Source organism: Gobius niger (assembly GCF_951799975.1).
Source record: "Gobius niger genome assembly, chromosome: 6".
In the NCBI taxonomy this organism is placed as follows: domain Eukaryota; kingdom Metazoa; phylum Chordata; class Actinopteri; order Gobiiformes; family Gobiidae; genus Gobius; species Gobius niger.
The window spans coordinates 537820-558652 of NC_136857.1; the positions used below are offsets into that span (position 1 = coordinate 537820).

The window sequence follows — 20833 nt, forward strand, 5'->3', positions numbered from 1 at the left end:
GTTCCGTAATCACTAATTTCCAGGCCTCCGTTGCATCCCCCCACCTAAGCTGTTTCCATTGTATATCCGGGGAAACTGGGATCCATCGTAAATCGATGGTATGGGGATCGTGGATAGAATTAGTACCACTCCCAGTCCAGGTCCAGTCACTTTGGGGCATCCTGTGCATCAGAGCCCGCTCAGTCGTGTGTAAGTTAAATAGTTGATAGGGGAATGGAGATTGGACGGTGTCCTTCCAGTACCAGACTCCCGCGTGTTTATTATGCCGTTTAATAGTATGCAAAAAACCTGGGAGCAAATTCCTAAGGCGGTCGGGAGGTCCAAACCTGAACGGCACATTCCAGTCCAGTCCCTTCCATGAGAGTAAGTCCCTAGGGGAAAGGGCCCAATTCGTAATATAAACCCCACGAGCCCACCTATTCTCAGACCTGGTCAAGAAAGCTTTATATGCCCTATGCATCTTGGTCAGATTCATCCAGCTACGAGCAGGGCCGAACTGGACTCTATTTAACCATCCCCACCAGGTGGGAACGCTAGCCTGTATCCCCAGATTATCACTTAGGCCATTACTGGTGGGCAAGCCTTGTTTGGTGAACGGCTCCCATTCTCTAGTATGACTCCATTCCGTCATGTTTTCAGATCTAATTTCATCCGAGTACCAACCATGATCATAACTCTCAATTTTCATTTTGTGTTTCCAATCCTTCCTGATAGATTGCCTCAAGTGTTTCAGACCATCGTGGTCATGAGGCGGCTCAGGATAAACCATAAACTTATGTTCCACGCGTTTACTGGTTCTGGGGATACTCATAACATACGGGATGACCAGGGTATCCATCTGTTCCGAGTCAAAGCTGTTCCACCCTTGGTTGCGGCCTAAGATCATTCCTGCTAACTGAAACCATTCCCAGGCCTCCATTAACATGGATGCATTATCTCCGGAGTGAAAATGTAAGTCAGTCAATTTGTCAGGCAGATGTTTGGAACAATGAAACATTGCTTCTTCCCAAGTTTCGTTTTTGAATGGCCAAACTCTCGAATATTTATAATTAGATGACCGCGAGTCAGCAATTAGCTGGTATGCGTGGGTGACCTGCGTCAAATCGTCACCAGTAAGATGACTGAGGCATCTCTTAGCTCAGAGCGTCCTTTTGCAGTCCAGGCCTGGTAAGGCTGTCTGGACATTTGTGGGAGGGATATTCCTACAGTAATTCTCCAGCAGGCACCGTTGCCGTCAGCTGGATTAAGCTGTTCCCTGTTGGTCATTCTCCGAGAGCCGCACAGAATCTCATCGCGCGCAAACTGTCCGGTTTGACTCCACATAAGCCTCTGCTGGGTTCTAGGGAATTTCCTAAGGAACTGATTTAAATCAGAACCTGGGTCCTTCTGCGCATCGATGTTCTTCCAGTCCTCCTCTGGGAGAACGAAAAGTAGCCACTCCCACGTGAAGTTGTTTCCGCTCTTTGTTAGTGGTTCATATATTGCAGTAAATTCCCCTCCGTCTGTGGCCGAGTCTGCATAAATTTCCTGTTGGTTGACATGTGAGCCCATGGGTACTGGAGATGCCCAGTTCGGGAATGTGTTATTCATGTTAACAAAAAAACACTGCTTGATTCCATCTAGGTCTCTTGCACCCAGTTCTTGTGGTCTCAGATAAATCACACAATGCCTACGGGTATCGGACAAGTTCAGCCCCTGGGCCGGATCCTTGTCCAGGCTAAAGTTACTCGGCCCCCACGGACTCTGGGCAGTCCTAAAACTGGTAAACTCTATAATAGGGTGCGAACATTTAGTGCCGTTACCATAAGTTAGCTTTCCAACGCCACCAGTCATATTCCAAATTTTCCAGTATATCCCCTGAAACCATGCCATTTCATCGTTCGTACAGTGCCATTTCTTATGCAGTGTCTGTCTGGATCTCCTGGGTTTTCCTCCCCCCTGCTCTCTTGGCCAGTGATCCTCCTCACCCAAAGTTGGCATGATTCCGGCAAACATTTCTTCCCGGGTCAATTCAGTTAGGTCGGATAGCGCCTCAGTCTCCTGTGTTGTCCGCCAGGGAAAGTCTTGTTGCTCGAATTCCTCTTTAGTGAGGACCTTGTGTAGAGGCACCATCCACACCGTATCGTTTCCCAGCTTTTGGCAAGTTTTAAGCAGGCCATAAGTCGTTTCGGTGATTGTCCACCCGTGCCTACTGGTCTGACCATAGGCCACGTAGCTGCACTGTACCGTTTTGGTAGCTTTGATTGTTCCCATGAGGCTCAGATATCCTGGCCTTCTAGATATTGTCGCATGCCTAACTATCAGCCCGTCTTGGGTGGAATTTTGAAATTGTTGGACGTATTGGTCCCACGTTGCTGCCGAGCCTGTGGTTAAGTTCTGTTCCTTATAAACTTTCTTAATCGCGCATAGGTTTCGATACGCAGTTTCCGACATAAGTTTCATGATTTTCATTATTTTCAACTCGCAACACGGGCCTGTGTATGGCACAAAGATTATGTCACATCCTGTCACTAGGGGTTTTGTAAATGTGACCTGGCAGACTGCCCGGACTGTGTTGTCTATGGTTGGCTTAGCGGTGGTAGGGGCAAGGGTGCTCGGATTCGGTCTAACGGTTGTAAGGATGAAGGTACTTAGATTCCCAAGTGGGGTTGACACATTCGTAGAGACTGGCAGTGTGCAATTATCTCCATCTAATGGAGACTCTGTGGGTTGCCCTGGTTCTGTAGCATTAGTTACGTTCCCTGCCTGTTTTTCCTGAGACCCGAAAAATACTGTTTGATTACATTTCCCGTACAATCCCTGGGTTATCATTAGAAACTTAACTCCTTTAATTATATAATCCGTCTGGTCAAACACTGACATATTGCCCGTCCCATACGGTATGGGATATAATACATCCTGCACAGGAGTGTAAGTGGCACAGTCTTTACACTTCACCACCTTCTCTTTGATAGTTCTCTTCATGGACCCTGTCTTTTCTACTTCCTTAACGGTTTTCTGCCCTAACTGGACGGCCAGAGCCAGAGTTACTATGGCTAGGATGATTATAACAATTCTGGGTACCCATCCCATCCGCAGGTGTTTTTCCCAGTCTTTAATCTTCTTTTTACGCTTATATGCCTTGCGTGCTAATTGGGCCTGTGACAGTTGTCCTTGAATGTCCCTTGCCCTATCTCTCTCTGCTAAGATGCGGCGGGCCTTAAGCTCATAATGCTTGCGATGCCACCATGCGACAACAATCTCAAACCAGTTTAATCTCATTTTCTTAGCCTGGCGTCTATTTGGGGTGATAAAGTAACGTGTCCTATTTTAGAGAAACTGCAAATGGGTTATTTTTCGGTCGATTGTATGCCTGACTTTCCAGCTTTTAGTATAAGTAAGTATTTAGTATAAGTCATTGATTGCCTGTAATGGGAGGTAGAATTATCACTATCATCTACTTCCTCCTCTGATAATTCATCCTCCTTTGGAGGCAATTGGTCTCCTTATATTTAGTCTGTCAAGGCTGTATAATAGTCCTTAGTCCCTGTTCTAGTAGGAAATACGCTAGTCTTCTAATTCGGCTGCCATGCTCCGTCCATTCAGCTCCCGTTCACTACAACACACAATTACTACATATCAATCATACCACTCACACTAGGAACTTGTGGGCTCAGTGAACATCCCAGGAGCTACATAGCCCTGGCTAACCAGGGGCAATATTTATACACGTGGTGCAAAGAGACACTCTATACTTCCCTGGCAATTCCACACATGGGTTGCCTTCTATCCTGAAATTAAATGTCCTAGGTCTATCTCTTTTCAATCCGTGCCAAAGTTCCACAAAAACAGGTCGACAACAAAGAACACAATTTCCTGGTGTATAAGGTCTCCAGATTGGATTGGTTCTCCAGTCCGAAAAAGGACGGATAATACCCTTCATAATTGGTACTGTCGCTTTTATTATGACCAGACCCCGGGCGCCAGATGTTTTTCCTTCCATCTCTTTGAACGGTTTAGGTGTGGCATCTCCTATCTCATCATCAACTAACTGAGACCTTACTTCCTCGTCTTGGATCCTACGTTGCCTATCCCCAACTAGATCCTTTTGTGGAGCACATGCTCCTTCTACACTTTCATCACATCCCTCATCATCTTCATCGATTACGAGAGAGGCCATTTGTGCTTCTAACTGTTCCTTAGTCAAGCGCACCTCGCGCTTGTTTCGTCCTTTAGCCCGTCTCTTCTTCATTTCCTGCCTTTGTTCCTTTGTCTGTTGCTGCTTTTGTCGCGGCATTCTAATCCTATGAGCTAGGTTGGGTAGGCGACGCACGAGATTTGAGCAGTAATTGAGTAGGGTGGACGAGGTATGTCCGTACAGTATCTGTCACTTCAATTACGTTCCCCTTGATTTTAGTTACCTTGGCAGCACCTTCAAGGCTCCTAAGCACCCACTTCCCTGCTTCTTTTCCTCTATTGCTAATCCAAACTTCGTCTCCTACCTGCAAATCAGGAGGTTTATCGTCAATTTCCCGTTTCTTAGTTCCCAGGTGAGGCAATGACAGCATCTGACTAATCTTTAAAATGTTCAGGGGGCTGTCCCACTGTTCCTCTCCTAGGGTAACTATCGCTTCCTTCACGGTTCTTATCGCTCTCTCTGCTATCCCATTAGTCTGTGAGGCATAGGGGGTTCCACATATGTGGGTGATTCCCAGATCCTCCAACAGACGTTTAGTCTTAGCTGCAACGAACATAGTGCTGTTGTCCGTTCTCAACGTCTGAGGGTCTTCCACCTCTAGTAAATATTGACAAAAACAATGCACGAAGGTAGCACTAGACTCATTCTTAATCGGATATACTCGACCTCTGCTTCCTGCATTGTCTGTTATTACTAGGAACTTTGTGTTTCCTCTTTGACTCCTTTGGTTTAAATGTCCTACATCAGCTGAAGAATGCTTTCCTGGTTCATCCGTAGCTATCTGTTTCATTTGATATTTGACATGTTTCCTCCCTCCCTTCAGGGCACATACCTCGCAATTGTCTTTCATTTCCTTATAATCCTTGTACCAATCATTGATGACTATCCCTTGATCAAAAATCCACTGTCCCATTCTCTGTCGTCCTATGTGGCCTAGTGCCTTGTGGGTATTTTCAAGAAAGTGATAGTTTTCTTCCTTGGGGATTTGTAGCCTATTTAAGCCATCTTCATCTGTGTAGTACCATGATTTCGGGAAAATGGCTACTCTGGATCCAATAATACTTTGAGCCCTATTTTGTACTAACTGATCCACTTCTGCATTTCGTACATGATCCTCTGAGGTTCCCTTGGTATGACTTTTAATATGGTCGACTTTTATTCTGCGCCCTTTCATCAGCTTTGCTATGATTTCCCAACTTTCTTTGTCTGCCAAATCTTTTCCTTTGAGGCTCTGGAATTCCTTCTGCTGCCAATACTTAAGATTTTCTGTCATCCCGTCATGTACATACATGCTGTCCGTTACTATGCGGATGACTTACTTTTTTCTGCGGTCTGCCCATGCCAGTGCCATCATAGCTGCCTTTACTTCTGCTGTCTGAGCTGACCCTTCAACGGTGCCCCTCTTCTTGACCATAAGTCTACCTGTGGGCCCATATGCTGTGTGTCCCCATGCAGCCAACTTTTCTCCTGCCTTGCAGCTTCCATCTGTGAAGAGTGTTACCTGAGGTTTAAATACTTCTTCTGGTTCCTTTTTTATGATATTATCAAATTTAGCATTGGGGTTGGTAGTGATTTTCCACGTGGGGTCGGTTAACATAAGTTCCCACTTTCCCCACCTGCTAAGATAAGCTCTAGCTCCGGGAATAACATCCTTCTTGGTTTCCATAACCAACCCTGAGGAAGTAAGTACTGTGACACCTTTCGATACAGCATATTTGCAAAGATATTTATAGGCTTTCATTAGGAGTTGTAGCTCCTTTTCTGGTTCTGTGAATCGTTTCTCAGTATCTGTCCAGACGTAACTGATCAAGGCTAAGGTTTTACGTTTCTCGTTCATTACTGTAATAGTACCTCCCTCCTCGTCAAATTCTGTTGTCAGAACCAGTGGTTCATCAGAGACATGAGCTGTCAGGGGAACTATGTTTTCGATTATCTTTTAACTTTCTCGGGGCAATGCGTTTTCTGGGTCATAATTAGGGTTGGGTGGTATTGGGAGATCGCCTAGGTCCTCGTCCTCGGTACTTTCTCCCTCATCCTCTGTGCTTTCTTCTTCAAAACTCTGGTAGTTTCCTCTTGGAGAGGCCTGCTCCTGTATGATTGCGGCTGGTGGTAAGTTTTCATCTGAATTGCTAGCGGCTCGGGGTGAGGTCTCACCTGTTCTACCAGTGCCCTGAACAGGGGAGCGAGTTAAGCCTTCATCTTTTAACAGATGTTTTATGACTATTTCTTCCCGAGCTTCCGCGACTAAGTCTTCTATGGTGGGTTCTCTAAAGCGTTCCATCCGAAAGGAGTAACCTTCGGTTGTCTGAGGCTGCTGCTGCCCCGCTTGAGCCCGTGCTTCCTCTCTTTCTCTAATCTGCCGGCTGAAAGCCGCCTGATACAGTTCCTGTATATAAGCCATCCAGGGGTGTCTAAACACTCCAGCAGGATCTAAACCTGTGTACACACATAGCTCGTCTCTAACTTCCTGACTGTGGCTATGCCATCGGTTCTGGAGGTCTTCCATGTTACCGTAGCGAGCCTGATTAACCTCCTCATCACTGGCAATGCCCTTACTCATTATAGATTGTGCCTCCTGAGTAACGTACTGATAAGTATTCCAAGCTGCTTTCGCTTCTGGTGACAAGCCAACTGGTGGGTCTGTCTGTTGTTGTTGGTGGTTTACAGGAGGGAAGCTGGTTACAGCTCCTGGGTTCATTTCTTCACTAATATTAACCATTATCTGCTCCCTCTCTATATCCCGATTTTCTTCCGACTCATCACCTTCTTCCGCTCGGTGTGGGGGTAATTCTGACCTTCCTACACTAGCTGAGAATTGTGGTTGAGGGAATGGGGTCCACTGTGCCCGGTCAATTATCGTTATTTTACGGGAACCTTCCTGACTGCCTGTAAACTGGTAGGGCACTGAGTAGACTGTGGAGTCTTTGGGGGTGTCAGGGTTTCCTTGTTTAACTAGGGTTTTACTACTGGATGGAGGAATGCGAGAGGAGCCAGGGTTTTTAGTCTTAGGGCGCACTACTTGGGTGCCTGATGTGGACGAAATCGCAGGTGGTGCCGTTGGAACATAACCTGGTATTTCAGCCACTACATCCCTTAATCGATTGATACTAGGATAATGTCCTCCCATGGGTTTGTCTTCGAACGTAACGCGCTTAAGGTTGTTTACCGCATTACTCTGTAGAAGTCTCTTTTCTGCCTCTCCAGGGAGGAAAGCGTCAGTATAAACTACCGTTACCTCCGTGTGCCTGGATCGCAGGGAACCAGACTGACTCTGCTTTCTCTGTTGTTTAAACCTGTCCTGTAACAAGCCTAAGCCGTGGAAACATTTGCCTACTACGAAGGAGTTTTCCGGGTGTGGAGCTGGTTTGTTACGTTTATCCGGAAGGGTGCAGTTTGAAATTTGACTTATTTCCTGCATTAGTTTTTGTTCACCTTCATGATCAGGGTCCTCATCCACCGCATTAGCTGTACGTAGTTCCGCTAATTCATATTTTTTCTGCTGTAGTAAGGTACACAGTGACATTGCCTTCATCATTGCTGGGTGTGATTGGTCCCAAGCTTTAGGATTCTGTGCTCTGAAAGCGTTTAACACCTGCTTATAATTGTTCTTATCAGGAACCATTATTATTGGCGTAAATCCAACTAGCTCATAACACTTAGCTGCCTCCACCAACAGGTCAAAGGCCGTTCTGATATCGTATCCAAAAAGTGCGCCTCCCATAATTGTCATTAGCACAATACCGTCTTGAAATTCATTCAAACCTCCTAAGCCCTGCAGCGTAGCCAAATATGCCATTGCTATCTGTGTATTCTGCGTGCCTGGTGCTACCTCCTCTGATGCTCTCCATGGAACTAAACTGATGAAATCAGGTGTTCCCCCTGGGCCTGCTGGTGCCAATCTATCATATCCTGCCCCGTCATCATCATTGCGGACTAGTATGGGATCAAATGGAGTCAAAGGGAAAGTTCCATATTGGCTTTTATTTATGTCCTCAATAGCTCTGTGGTGGGACATAGGGAATATGGATTGTGCTGCTTTTGCTATTCCTCCTCCGGCTTGCAAAGCTGTATTAGCGCTGGATATTAGAATCACTTTGCGCTGTCCTCGACTTGGTATCATTATTTGCTCCAGTCTAGCTTGCACTATCCCTACTCCTTTATCCCCGAGCCATACATGAGGTGGTGCCTGTGGTGGTGTCGCAGTTCTATTTCCATCGCTCGCAGCGTATGCAATGTCAAGTTTCTGTTTAGCTTTCACACCTTTCTTTGCGCCTTTTGTAACATCCTTTTTCCTACTAGACCGTAACATTTTGAGCTGAACCCCGCTAGAATATTCCTTATCCTTTAACCATTAATCGGGGCAAAGATTTCTCTTAATGCGACAAGCGGCTATTCCCTTACGTTAGGAACCCGTTGCAGTTAGTATCTCAGGGGCCTTCTCTCCCACTGGATATCGCACAGTACTTTCTTTTAGCTCCTCTGACACTCAGCCGTAATGAGCCCTCTTCCAGATACTTTTGGGATTTCTCACCTATAGAATCCACTCTCTCCGGGTATACCAATATTTACCATACACAGTTCCCTAAGTCCCTAGTCTAACCATTAAAAGCTCCCTTGAGCTTCTATACTACTTCTAGGACTCACTGAGTGCAGAGACCCTTGGTCCAATTAGTTCCTCAGCGTGGCCAGTCCTGGATCACTAATTAGTCCTTTAGTTTCTAAACCTATTACCCAACCTTTTACTTTAAACTATTTTAAGTCCTATAATCCGTTTTTTACGAGCGTTCTGCTCTACACTGTATTGGTCCCATGACCAGATTCCAGGCCCCAAAGCCTCCGAAATCTATTTAGGTGATTTGTGATTCCAAGCCCTAAGGCTTCCAGAGTCATATGCTTAAAACACTGTTCCTAACACTAGGATCGTTAATCAACTCTCAGCTTGGTTTATGAGATAATTGATCCTGTTCGTGACGCCATGCGTGGAGAGTACCCCGGCTATGGGTCCGTTTGTCCGAATAAACCTGAGCTCTTGGCAGAAGCCTGACTCGGGATACACTCACTACAGCCTCAGACGGGAAGTCCCTGCCGAGCCTCTTATGGTTTCTGGGGTCACCTTCTTAACGTCGTGGTAGTCGAGTGGGAGACTTCCAGAACTGTAGTGAGGATTGACAGTCTAACCTAAGACTCCTGGTACATTTACTAATCCCACAACAATACACTTTCACACCATCACCAAAACCATTCAAAACATCGAGATATCAGGATTATGCAATTTAGTTGTCATAATAAAAGGACACTTACCCCAGTTGTAGTTTTAGGATCCAATCAAATTATTTATTTCGCAGATTTCAATATTCCAAATTCCATATGTCACAGATTCAATATTCCAAATTCCATACAATGCAACAGAGGGACAGAGACAGAACACCTTTACTGTTTATGCGCATAAGATCAGCCTGAAGGCCCGCCGCTCATTTTGTGCAGTGATTGTAATCGTAAGACTAATGTGGTCTGGAGACAACCCTGATCCTTCACCAAAGTCAAAAGTGACCAGATCTCTTTAGAGGCCCAGTTGCCGGAACACACAACTCTCTAAATGAGTAAGCAGGTGAACAACTGGTACCCTCTGCTAAGTGAGAATCGCCCCAGTGAAGGATAAGTGCTTTATAGTCAACCACAAAAGCAGATCTTACAAGTATCAGATAATGCGGTCGAGCCCCAAAAATCAGGCCTTACCCATGCGCTCTCGAACTCTTTTAGGTGAAAATGTCTCCGTCACCATCCGTAAGACAAAGTAGGAGAGAAGTGATGGCCCCCGGGGTCAGAAAACATCCATGAGCCGTCAGCCAAGTAAACTTGTTGCGACCAACGTATAGCTGTCAGAGCAGCCGTATTTATCTACTTTGTGAAGGACATAAGGTCTACGTCACAAGCGGGGGGATTTTTACAACCCACAACCACGTCCCTTCTTCTGAGAAGGCTAGGTGCGAGGTGTTTCCTGTTATTTGATAGCGTCGCGTCAGAGACGCCAACTCTGCTTACATTTCCAATGGAGCATAGAGGGCCATCACTCCCCCCGTTGCACAATCTCCTCATGAGGGGCCACCTCTCTTCCCCTGTTGCACAATCGCTATCTTACACACACATCATGTACCTGGTTACAAAAATACTGATCTGAAAACCTGATCAGATAAATGAGAAACAACAAAACATTTTATATCCATTATAATCATTTTTATAGCATTGCTTTCTTTGTTTTATCATTTTTATAGCATTGCTTTCTTTGTTTTATCATTTTTATAGCATTGCTTTCTTTGTTTTATCATTTTTATAGCATTTAGCAGTGATAACCATTGAATGAGAATTGAAGCACTCTGGTAAACCTTTGTAAACTTGGTATGTTTCTAACAATAACCCACATGTTATATCTTATTTTGGTAAAAAAGGAAAATAGATTCATGTTAAACTTCATCAATCATAATAAAAGCATTCACAACAAATATTCAAAGTCTTAATAAAAATAAAAAAATATTCAAAGTCTTAATAAAAAAATAAAAATCAATATAACAAAACTCTTTCTTTTTATTTTCTGCAGATATGCTCATTTTTATAACGCCCTTTTCATTGGGAACTTTTGTGGGAGCAAGCGAGGTTAGGGAATCTAAACTACTTTTTATACTCCTTTATTTTCTATCAGACCCTGTTTAAGGCATCTTCCTCCACATTTTTAAGTAATACAACTCTCATACAAAGCATTCGAGTCGTTTAGACAGCCCAAGCCTGAACTGTCTGCTTTACCTCAATTTCCCCTTTCTCAGCATCGGTTCTATCACATCAGGAATGATTACTCCATTTTCACCTTTAAACCCCCTGTTGGACAGGTACTGATATAAGATCAGGAATTGCAGCTAAAAAGAAGCCCAAAAAACGCCACTCTTCTACAAGGTTAAAGCCGCACCACGTAGAATTTTACCCAATAAATAACATTGAAATTCACACATTTATTTCATGACAGTTATTTTCATAATTGAAATATATAATATAACAAACATCTCTCCAAAGACATGAGTGTAACTTTCCTATGAGTGGGTGTGTCTCCGGCTCGTTGCCATGGATATGTCGACTAAAGTCTTCTTCATCCAGATCCATTATTTGATTACCCACTGCAGTAATGCCGTTGTCTGTGTTGAGCTGGTCATAGGTTTTATACTGATGGCAACAGTATAGTCCAAAATGTTCCACAGTGTCCCTTTAAGTCTAAAAACAACTGTTCCTGGTCCATTTTTGGCTTTTGTTGTAGACAATGTTGCTAGAATTGTTGCATCCTTAAAGGAACAGGCCACCGTTCTTCCAGACTGTGATCTGTTCTTACCTGAGCTTAGACGAGTTCATGTGTACCTGTCCCATTTGGAGACATAGGAATGTACTGGGAGAGGCCAAATGCTGACTGAGGGCACACACAAAGACCAGGCAGGTACACATCAACTCGTCTAAGCTCAGGTGAGAACATATCTCTGTAAAAACGCTGGCCTGTTCCTTTAAAGGCAGACTGTTTGAAGAAGCTAAAGCGTGTGGGTTTTGTTTGTTTTGTTTGTATCACCTGCATCTCCTCCGATGAACCCGGGGAACCCAAGTGTCCCAGCGCAGCCCGTCCGTGACCTCGGACCAGTCCCAGAAGTCGGTGGAGAGCCTTTTCTCAGCCAGGTAAACCGTGCATCGTGTTCTCTTTCAGAAGTCTGTGGGAAAAGAGTTAAGAACATTTGAGACGTGTTGAGTATCAGAGGTGAGGACTTTTGAATCTTACCCTCCTCAACTTCAGCACGATCTTCATCCGTGTTCAGACACTCCTTGAAATTCAAAACGTGCAGCTTGGACTTTCCTAAAACAAATTGTTTCCACCTGTCAAGATTTATATAGATTTTATTTCCTGACCCTCTGTCTGCACTTTTGGACAACGTTACCTTTGAATTTATTTAAAGGGTCTGTATCTGCTGTTGTAGCCTTCCCAAAGTAAACTATAGGCGTTTATATGATATACTGCACCTCGACCACTATGGAGAACTCATTTATGTGAGAAATATAAGTATTTTCAGGGGGTATTTTGCAAACCCGGAAGACACAACGCTTCAATTCAGTTAACTCCGCCCCCTCTCTCCGAGCTAATCCACACATGTATTACTAGCTGTAAGAAATATAAATACAAACTGCAAAAAGTACCCTCTAAAAACAAGGGGGAAAAAACAAGACATTTTGTCATTGGCAGAAAAAATTCTGCCAATGGGGTCAGCATTTTTTTCTTGTTAAGAATTCTTATTTCTATTATTTATATTTTATATTTTTCTCATCATAAAACAAGAAAGAAACACTAAATTTAAGCAAATAAAAAGCTAGAATTAAGAAAAGTGTCCTCAGAAAATGGAATAACTTAAGGAAAACATTCTTATTTAGTGAAAGATTGTGGATATTTTACTTAAATGTTGCTTGATTTAAGTAAAATGTTCTAAATGACTCACATTTCGGAGCAAAATGTTCTTAATAAACACTAATATTTAAGGAAAGTATTGCCGCGCCCGGGACGCATGTCCATGATGTGGAGCCAGGCTGATGGTCAGAATCACCTGCTGGAGGATTCACCTATTGTACATGTTTTTAGTGGTAGACATGGGGAGAACACGCTCCACACAGAAAGGCCCCGTCCTGGTGGGAATCGAACCCGGGACCTTCGAGCTGTGAGGTTACATTAAGAGTTGTTGATCTTAGTTTTTCTTAAAATAATAAAAAATATTCTTTGTCTAAAACTGAAGAAGATTCAAAAAGTTTTTCTTTCTTGTTACAAGAAAAACTAGCATGTTTTTTTAGCAAATTTATCTGAACAAGAAATGGCTAGATTTTATTTCCTAAAATATTTTTTTTTCTCAAGAAAACTTTGCTCGGCAAAACATTATTATTTAGGGAAAAAATAAGAACTTATTTCTTTAAGTCAGACATTTTTATCCACTTTTCAGTGCAATAAGTGAAGTTACTTCACAAATCAGTTACACACACACATGCTAACACACACACAGGCTAACACACATGCTAACACACATGCTAACACACACATGCTAACACACATGCTAACACACACATGCTAACACACACACAGGCTAACACACACACACATGCTAACACACACACAGGCTAACACACACACATGCAAACACACACACAGGCTAACACACACACTGGCTAACACACACACATGCTAACACACACACTGGCTAACAGACATGCTAACACACACACATGCTAACACACATGCTAACACACACACACACTGGCTAGCACACACACACATGCTAACACACACACACGCACACACATGCTAACACACTGGCTTACACACATGCTAACACACACATGCTAACACACACACATGCTAACACACATGCTAACACACACACTGGCTAACACACATGCTAACACACACACATGCTAACACACACACATGCTAACACATGCTAACACACACACATGCTAACACACATGCTAACACACACACTGGCTAACACACACAGACATGCTAACACACACACACACACACACACACACACATGCTAACACACTGGCTAACACACATGCTAACACACACACATGCTAACACACACACACATGCTAACACACACACATGCTAACACACATGCTAACACACATGCTAACACACACACAGGCTAACACACACACATGCAAACACACACACAGGCTAACACACACACTGGCTAACACACACACATGCTAACACACACACTGGCTAACAGACATGCTAACACACACACATGCTAACACACATGCTAACACACATGCTAACACACACACATGCTAACACACACACTGGCTAACACACACACACACATGCTAACACACACACACGCACACACATGCTAACACACTGGCTAACACACATGCTAACACACACATGCTAACACACACACATGCTAACACACATGCTAACACACACACTGGCTAACACACATGCTAACACACACACACATGCTAACACACATGCTAACACACACACATGCTAACACATGCTAACACACACATGCTAATACACATGCTAACACACACACTGGCTAACACACACAGACATGCTAACACACACACACACACACACATGCTAACACACTGGCTAACACACATGCTAACACACACACATGCTAACACACACACACATGCTAACACACACACATGCTAACACACATGCTAACACACACACAGGCTAACACACATGCTAACACACATGCTAACACACATGCTAACACACACACACATGCTAACACACACACATGCTAACACACACACACAGGCTAACACACATGCTAACACACATGCTAACACACACACATGCTAACACACATGCTAACACACATGCTAACACACACACACATGCTAACACACACACACATGCTAACACACACACACAGGCTAACACACATGCTAACACACATGCTAACACACACACATGCTAACACACATGCTAACACACATGCTAACACACACACACACATGCTAACACACATGCTAACACACACACATGCTAACACACAGGCTAACACACATGCTAACACACATGCTAACACACATGCTAACACACACACACATGCTAACACACAGGCTAACACACATGCTAACACACATGCTAACACACATGCTAACACACACACACATGCTAACACACATGCTAACACACATGCTAAAACACACAGGCTAACACACACACATGCTAACACACACACATGCTAACACACATGCTAACACACACACAGGTTAACACACATGCTAGCACACATGCTAACACACACATGCTAACACACATGCTAACACACACACAGGCTAACACACACACATGCTAACACACATGCTAACACACACACAGGCTAACACACACACATGCTAACACACATGCTAACACACACACAGGCTAACACACATGCTAACACACATGCTAACACACATGCTAACACACACACACACATGCTAACACACATGCTAACACACATGCTAACACACATGCTAACACACACACACATGCTAACACACATGCTAACACACATGCTAACACACACACAGGCTAACACACACACATGCTAACACACATGCTAACACACACACACATGCTAACACACACACATGCTAACACACATGCTAACACACACACACACACACATGCTAACACACATGCTAACACACACACTGGCTAACACACACACAGGCTAACACACATGCTAACACACATGCTAACACACATGCTAACACATGTTTTGATTGACTCACTGCTCTGTCCCGCCGCTCCATCAGGTGTTTACGTTACGGGACTCGCGTTGGTTATAAAAGTGAATCCACTTTGATTCTGGTGAAGATTCACAAACATCAGAGAAGGTCACAGAAACACACTCTTTTAGCTCACAACAGAAATAAGAAAAAGCTGTTTTATAAATTAAAATCAGGCCATAAGGCATTACACAACTCAGCTGCTTAGAACGGCATGAATGAAGCCAAAAACCTCTCAGGGGAAATAGCAAAACAACAGCTAAAAGCTCCAAACAGTCGATACTGCAGGATATCGGCCCTTTAAGAGCAATTATAGTGATGTCATTTGACAATTCTTTCAGATCTATGGTTCTGGTGCTGAACACAGGCTGCTTTTGAACTTCCTGTTAACACACAGTGTGCACAGAGGACACACTGAGGTCGTGTTACCTTAAAACGTGTCGTGTCTTTGCTGTTTCCTCAGACTGGCCCTCAGCAGGACGCGGCTCCTGACCCGAGCTGCCAAAGGATTCATGTGCCGAACTCACAGCAAGTCGGGGGATTCCATTGGAGAGAGTGACAATGAAAACAAAGACTACATCCCTGTGGTGGGTGGAAAACTCAGATATAACACACTGTTTGAAATGTTGAAAATGTAGGTACGGATTACACTGTTCCCTGTATTATAATCCTGCTCCTGCTTTAGTTTAAACCTCTGCAAACATGCTCTGAATGCATGGGGTTATTGTATCATTGTGTTATTGTTGTTTTGTAAATGTATACCTGCACCTGGATGTCCCTGAGACGTACACCTGAATCTCCACTTTAAAGTGATCATTGAGAGTGTAATCGCTTCGTTCATCATGGAAGTTGCAGTTTGGTGTTTGTCCCGGTCTCGGCACCGGCGTCGGAGCGTCTGCTCTGCCGACACAGGCTGTTTCACTCTGCACAAACGTGAGCTGACTGGACAGAACCGGAGAGGCTGTCGCGGCCGGTCCAGCTCGTGTAGTGTTTGCTGAACAATGAGCAGCAGCCGCTCTGAACAGACCCAGGCTCAGGTGCGTCTGTGTCAAACATGTGGAGTCTTGAACAAATGCCAACCCACAGGTCTGCAATTAAGTCTCGCACTGAAGGAAGAAAGGAAATGAAAAGTAAATCACTCAGTTAAACCCACGGCCATGTTTGAGGATCATGAAACTGAAGGGTTTGATCTGTTCTGTGTATATATAAATCTATTATAGAAAACGCAATCTCAATGGCCGCCGCCTGGGCGCCGCCATGTTTATTTCCCATACCGACTTTGAAGCTAAGCAGGGACGGGCCTGGTTAGGACTGGGATGGGAGACCGTTTGGGAACACGCCTGGCGACAGTACTGAGTGTGTGCGTGGTTGGTGCTGACCGTCTCCAAAGCTTTGTCTCCGAAAAAAAGTACACGCAAAACATTGCCCAATACATGAGCCTCTAATCAAACGCGCTGCTCCGACTGATTTATCCTCCGTGTGAGTAAAAGCGAAAATGAAACTACCAGTTAACGAGCGCATGGCCTGCACTGCGTAGTTTTTTTCTTTTTTTTTCTTTGCTGCTTTACCATTTGTTTTCTATTTTGCTTTCACGTATTGTGAGCCCAGAGGTACATTTGATTCTAAAGCAGCTTTGAAAGCATTGCCTATGTTATTGTAAGGTTATAAATACTGTCTCACAACGATCATTAGGCTATTTCAGTTCAAAACCTACTTATTATTTTTTTGATTGCAAACTACCGTGTTGCACCAAACCACGGGTCCTGCACCGTGAACCAAACCGTTTGAGCTGAACCCCTAATATTTATCCATAATTATTCCACTGTCTCTTGAATTCAATTCCCTGAGTTTAGCGAAAATATTGTCGTTGTAGTTTATAAGAAAGGAGCACGGGTGCATCAAACACTCCAATTGCTGTTTGTTTGAATTTTTTTTTTGCCTTCATTATTTTACACATTTGTAGTGGCCATAGTTTTTGGAATGGGTTGGGAACCACTGGTCTACAGCTGAACTGTGTGACGGCTTGGACATTTCTTTCTAATCACTCATCATCTCAGAATATCAAATGTGGAGACTAGCTGAGCTAGTACATATATAAATGTAAATCTGTCCACAGGTGTCTCTGCAGCTGGCCAGCGGGGCCTTCCCCCTGGACCCCGCCCTGTGTGAGGTCATCGGTGTTCCCATGGAGAAGCTGAAGTGGACGTCTCCGTTCAGCCTCCACCGCAGCAGCCTGAGCCGCCGCGCCGAGAGCCTGGAGGAGGAGCGGCGGGCGGAGCTGGAGTCCTGCCTGCAGCCCACTGACCGCTCAGTGCAGAGCCCCTGTAATGCCCCCGTCAGCCCCTGTAACCCCCCCGTCAGCCCCTGTAACGCCCCCGTCAGCCCCTGTAACGCCCCCGTCAGCCCCTGTAACGCCCCCGTCAGCCCCTGTAACGCCCCCGTCAGCCCCTGTAACCCCCCCGTCAGCCCCTGTAACGCCCCCGTCAGCCCCTGTAACGCCCCCGTCAGTCTGGGGGAGGTCAGCTGCTCCCTGGGCAGCCCGTCTACGCCCGCGGAGCTGCCCCTGTCCCCGGGGTCTGCGGGCGACAGCGGCCCCGGCCCAAAGCGGGAGGGGCAGGACACGGAGAGCCTGGTGTGGGCCACCGCCGTGGCGCTGGCCTGGCTGGAGCACAGCTCCGCCAGCTTCTTCATCGAGTGGGAGCTGGTGGCGGCCAAGGCCAGTCTGTGGCTGGAGTCGCAGGACGTCCCGGAGGGAAAGGACCTGCCGTCTGTGAAGGCGGCCGCCAACCAGCTGTTCATCATCCTCAGGCACTGGGATGAAAACCTGGACTTCAACATGCTCTGCTACCACCCTGACAGTGTGTGAGGCTCCTCTACCACCCTGACAGTGTGTGAGGCCCCTCCTCTACCACCCTGACAGTGTGTGAGGCTCCTCTACCACCCTGACAGTGTGTGAGGCTCCTCTACCACCCTGACAGTGTGTGAGGCCCCTCCTCTACCACCCTGACAGTGTGTGAGGCTCCTCTACCACCCTGACAGTGTGTGAGGCCCCTCCTCTACCACCCTGACAGTGTGTGAGGCTCCTCTACCACCCTGACAGTGTGTGAGGCCCCTCCTCTACCACCCTGACAGTGTGTGAGGCTCCTCTACCACCCTGACAGTGTGTGAGGCCCCTCCTCTACCACCCTGACAGTGTGTGAGGCTCCTCCTCTACCACCCTGACAGTGTGTGAGGCCCCTCCTCTACCACCCTGACAGTGTGTGAGGCCCCTCCTCTACCACCCTGACAGTGTGTGAGGCTCCTCTACCACCCTGACAGTGTGTGAGGCTCCTCTACCACCCTGACAGTGTGTGAGGCCCCTCCTCTACCACCCTGACAGTGTGTGAGGCTCCTCTACCACCCTGACAGTGTGTGAGGCTGGAACCGGCTCCCAACTATGCTAAAGACACTGCCCCGTCCTGCCCCGTCCTGCCCCGTCCTGCCCCGTCCTGCCCCGTCCTGCCCCGTGCTGCCCCGTCCTGCCCTGTCCCCTCGTGTGACCCTCAAACATATCACTGTCCAGAAGGAACCGTAGCAAAGACAAACGGAGGATCGAAAGTCTGCCCCCTGCTGGAGACAAACTCTCGCCGTCATCATATTGATGTTCTGAAGAGATGCTGCACATGTTTCTAATGTACTTTTACAGCTTGTTATTGTAAAGAAAACACCTGAAAGCGTTTCTCTGTTCAGCTTTTCTAACGCTTCTCACCACGACCACATTCTCCCATCTCCATTTCAGCAGAAACATGACAATATGCAAAGGCTCAGTGGTTCAAACCAGGCTTCTGTGAGTCCGCACGGCGGTTCCTGTCCCCCCCCCCAGTGCGCTCACTTCCCTCCCTGCTGATTATCGCATTAGTCCAGTTTTGGTGTTAAAAATCAGACTGAGGGCAGAGTCAGTCAGTGATCACAGCTCATTTACCGCAAGTGCCTCCGAGGTCCCGTTCTGCAGGAGATGTAGCTGTGTTTCCCTGGTCATCAATGCACGGCCCCCCCCTTTCACTGAAGCCACTCACGGCCCCCCCTTCACTGAAGCCACTCACGGCCCCCCCTTCACTGAAGCCACTCCAATGCACGGCCCCCCCTTTCACTGAAGCCACTCCAATGCACGGCCCCCCCCCTTTCACTGAAGCCACTCCAATGCACGGCCCCCCCTTTCACTGAAGCCACTCCAATGCACGGCCCCCCCTTTCACTGAAGCCACTCCAATGCACGGCCCCCCCTTTCACTGAAGCCACTCCAATGCACGGCCCCCCCTTCACTGAAGCCACTCAGAAAGACCTGATCTGACCACTTATTGCAGTTCCTCATCCCAGTTCCATATTCGTGTTGCTTTACTCAGGTACCCGTGCTTTTGTTCAGTTGGTCCTCATCATATTAAGCATGAAAATAATAGATCATTTTAAGTTTACAGGTTAATTTATCTTGTTTTAAGCTATTCTTCCATTGCCAACATTATTTCAAGATTGTCCAAACCTTTTCAAAACCAGTTCTCTTTAGAATTGCTTTTATTTTTCTCCGTCTGCCGCAGACCAGGGTCCTTGGTGGAGAAACCCTTCTGAAAACAGAGGCTGAAGTTTATGGGGACTTTCTTGGATATGTTTAACCTCTTAACTCCCGCCTGAACCCAGAGGATCTTTTTCCTCAAGTCATCACATTTTTTTTCCATCATTTTTTTGTTGGGGATTCAACTCATTTTTGTTACTTTATTTGTCACATTTTTGTCATTTTTTCGTCAATTTTTTTATCAAATTTTTGTCATTTTTTTCCCATTTTTTTGGTCATTTTTTGTCACATTTTTGTTATTTTTTGGTCAAATTTTAATCAAATTTTTATCCTTTTTTTGTAATTTTTTTGTCATATTATGTCACATTTTTGTAATTTTTTGGTAATTTGTTTGGGTCATTTTTAGTCAAATTTTTGTCATTTTTTTGTCAAATTTTTTATCACATTTTTGTCACATTTTGTAATTTTTTTGTCATTTTTTGGTCATTTTTTGTCACATTTTTGTCACATTTCCATCATTGTTTTCGTCTCAGTTCTGTCACTATTTTCACACCTTTTTCCCAGAAGCTTTTGGATTGGGGTAAAGCCAAACTGGAGAAAATGTGCTCGGTTCAGGCGGGAGTTAAGGGGTTAAATAACAGAGACAGAATGAACTAATCAGAGCAAAGAGAGGCCTGTTCATTCTCATCAATGCAAGACCGTTACAGTTCAAAACCAAATCCAGTCGAGTGGACGCTTTATTCTATGACTCCTTTACAAAAGCTTTAAATCCTCCTGTGGCTGAAAAACCCAGTGAGAAAC

At 45.3% G+C, this 20833-nt stretch overlaps 1 protein-coding gene across 1 annotated transcript in view; it reads left to right on the forward strand.

Moving 5' to 3' along the window:
* LOC306964274 (von Willebrand factor A domain-containing protein 5B1-like) overlaps positions 1 to 18353 on the forward strand; it is a gene marked incomplete at both ends in the record, with an annotated part of 34985 nt that extends 16632 nt beyond the window's left edge. Inside the window, 4 exons of the mRNA XM_079558267.1 lie at positions 11812 to 11881; positions 15951 to 16074; positions 17604 to 17804; positions 17952 to 18353. Coding sequence (XP_079414393.1) covers positions 11812 to 11881; positions 15951 to 16074; positions 17604 to 17804; positions 17952 to 18353 — 797 coding nt within the window. The remainder of the gene's footprint in view (positions 1 to 11811; positions 11882 to 15950; positions 16075 to 17603; positions 17805 to 17951) is intronic.
* Between the last annotated feature and the right edge of the window lie 2480 nt (positions 18354 to 20833).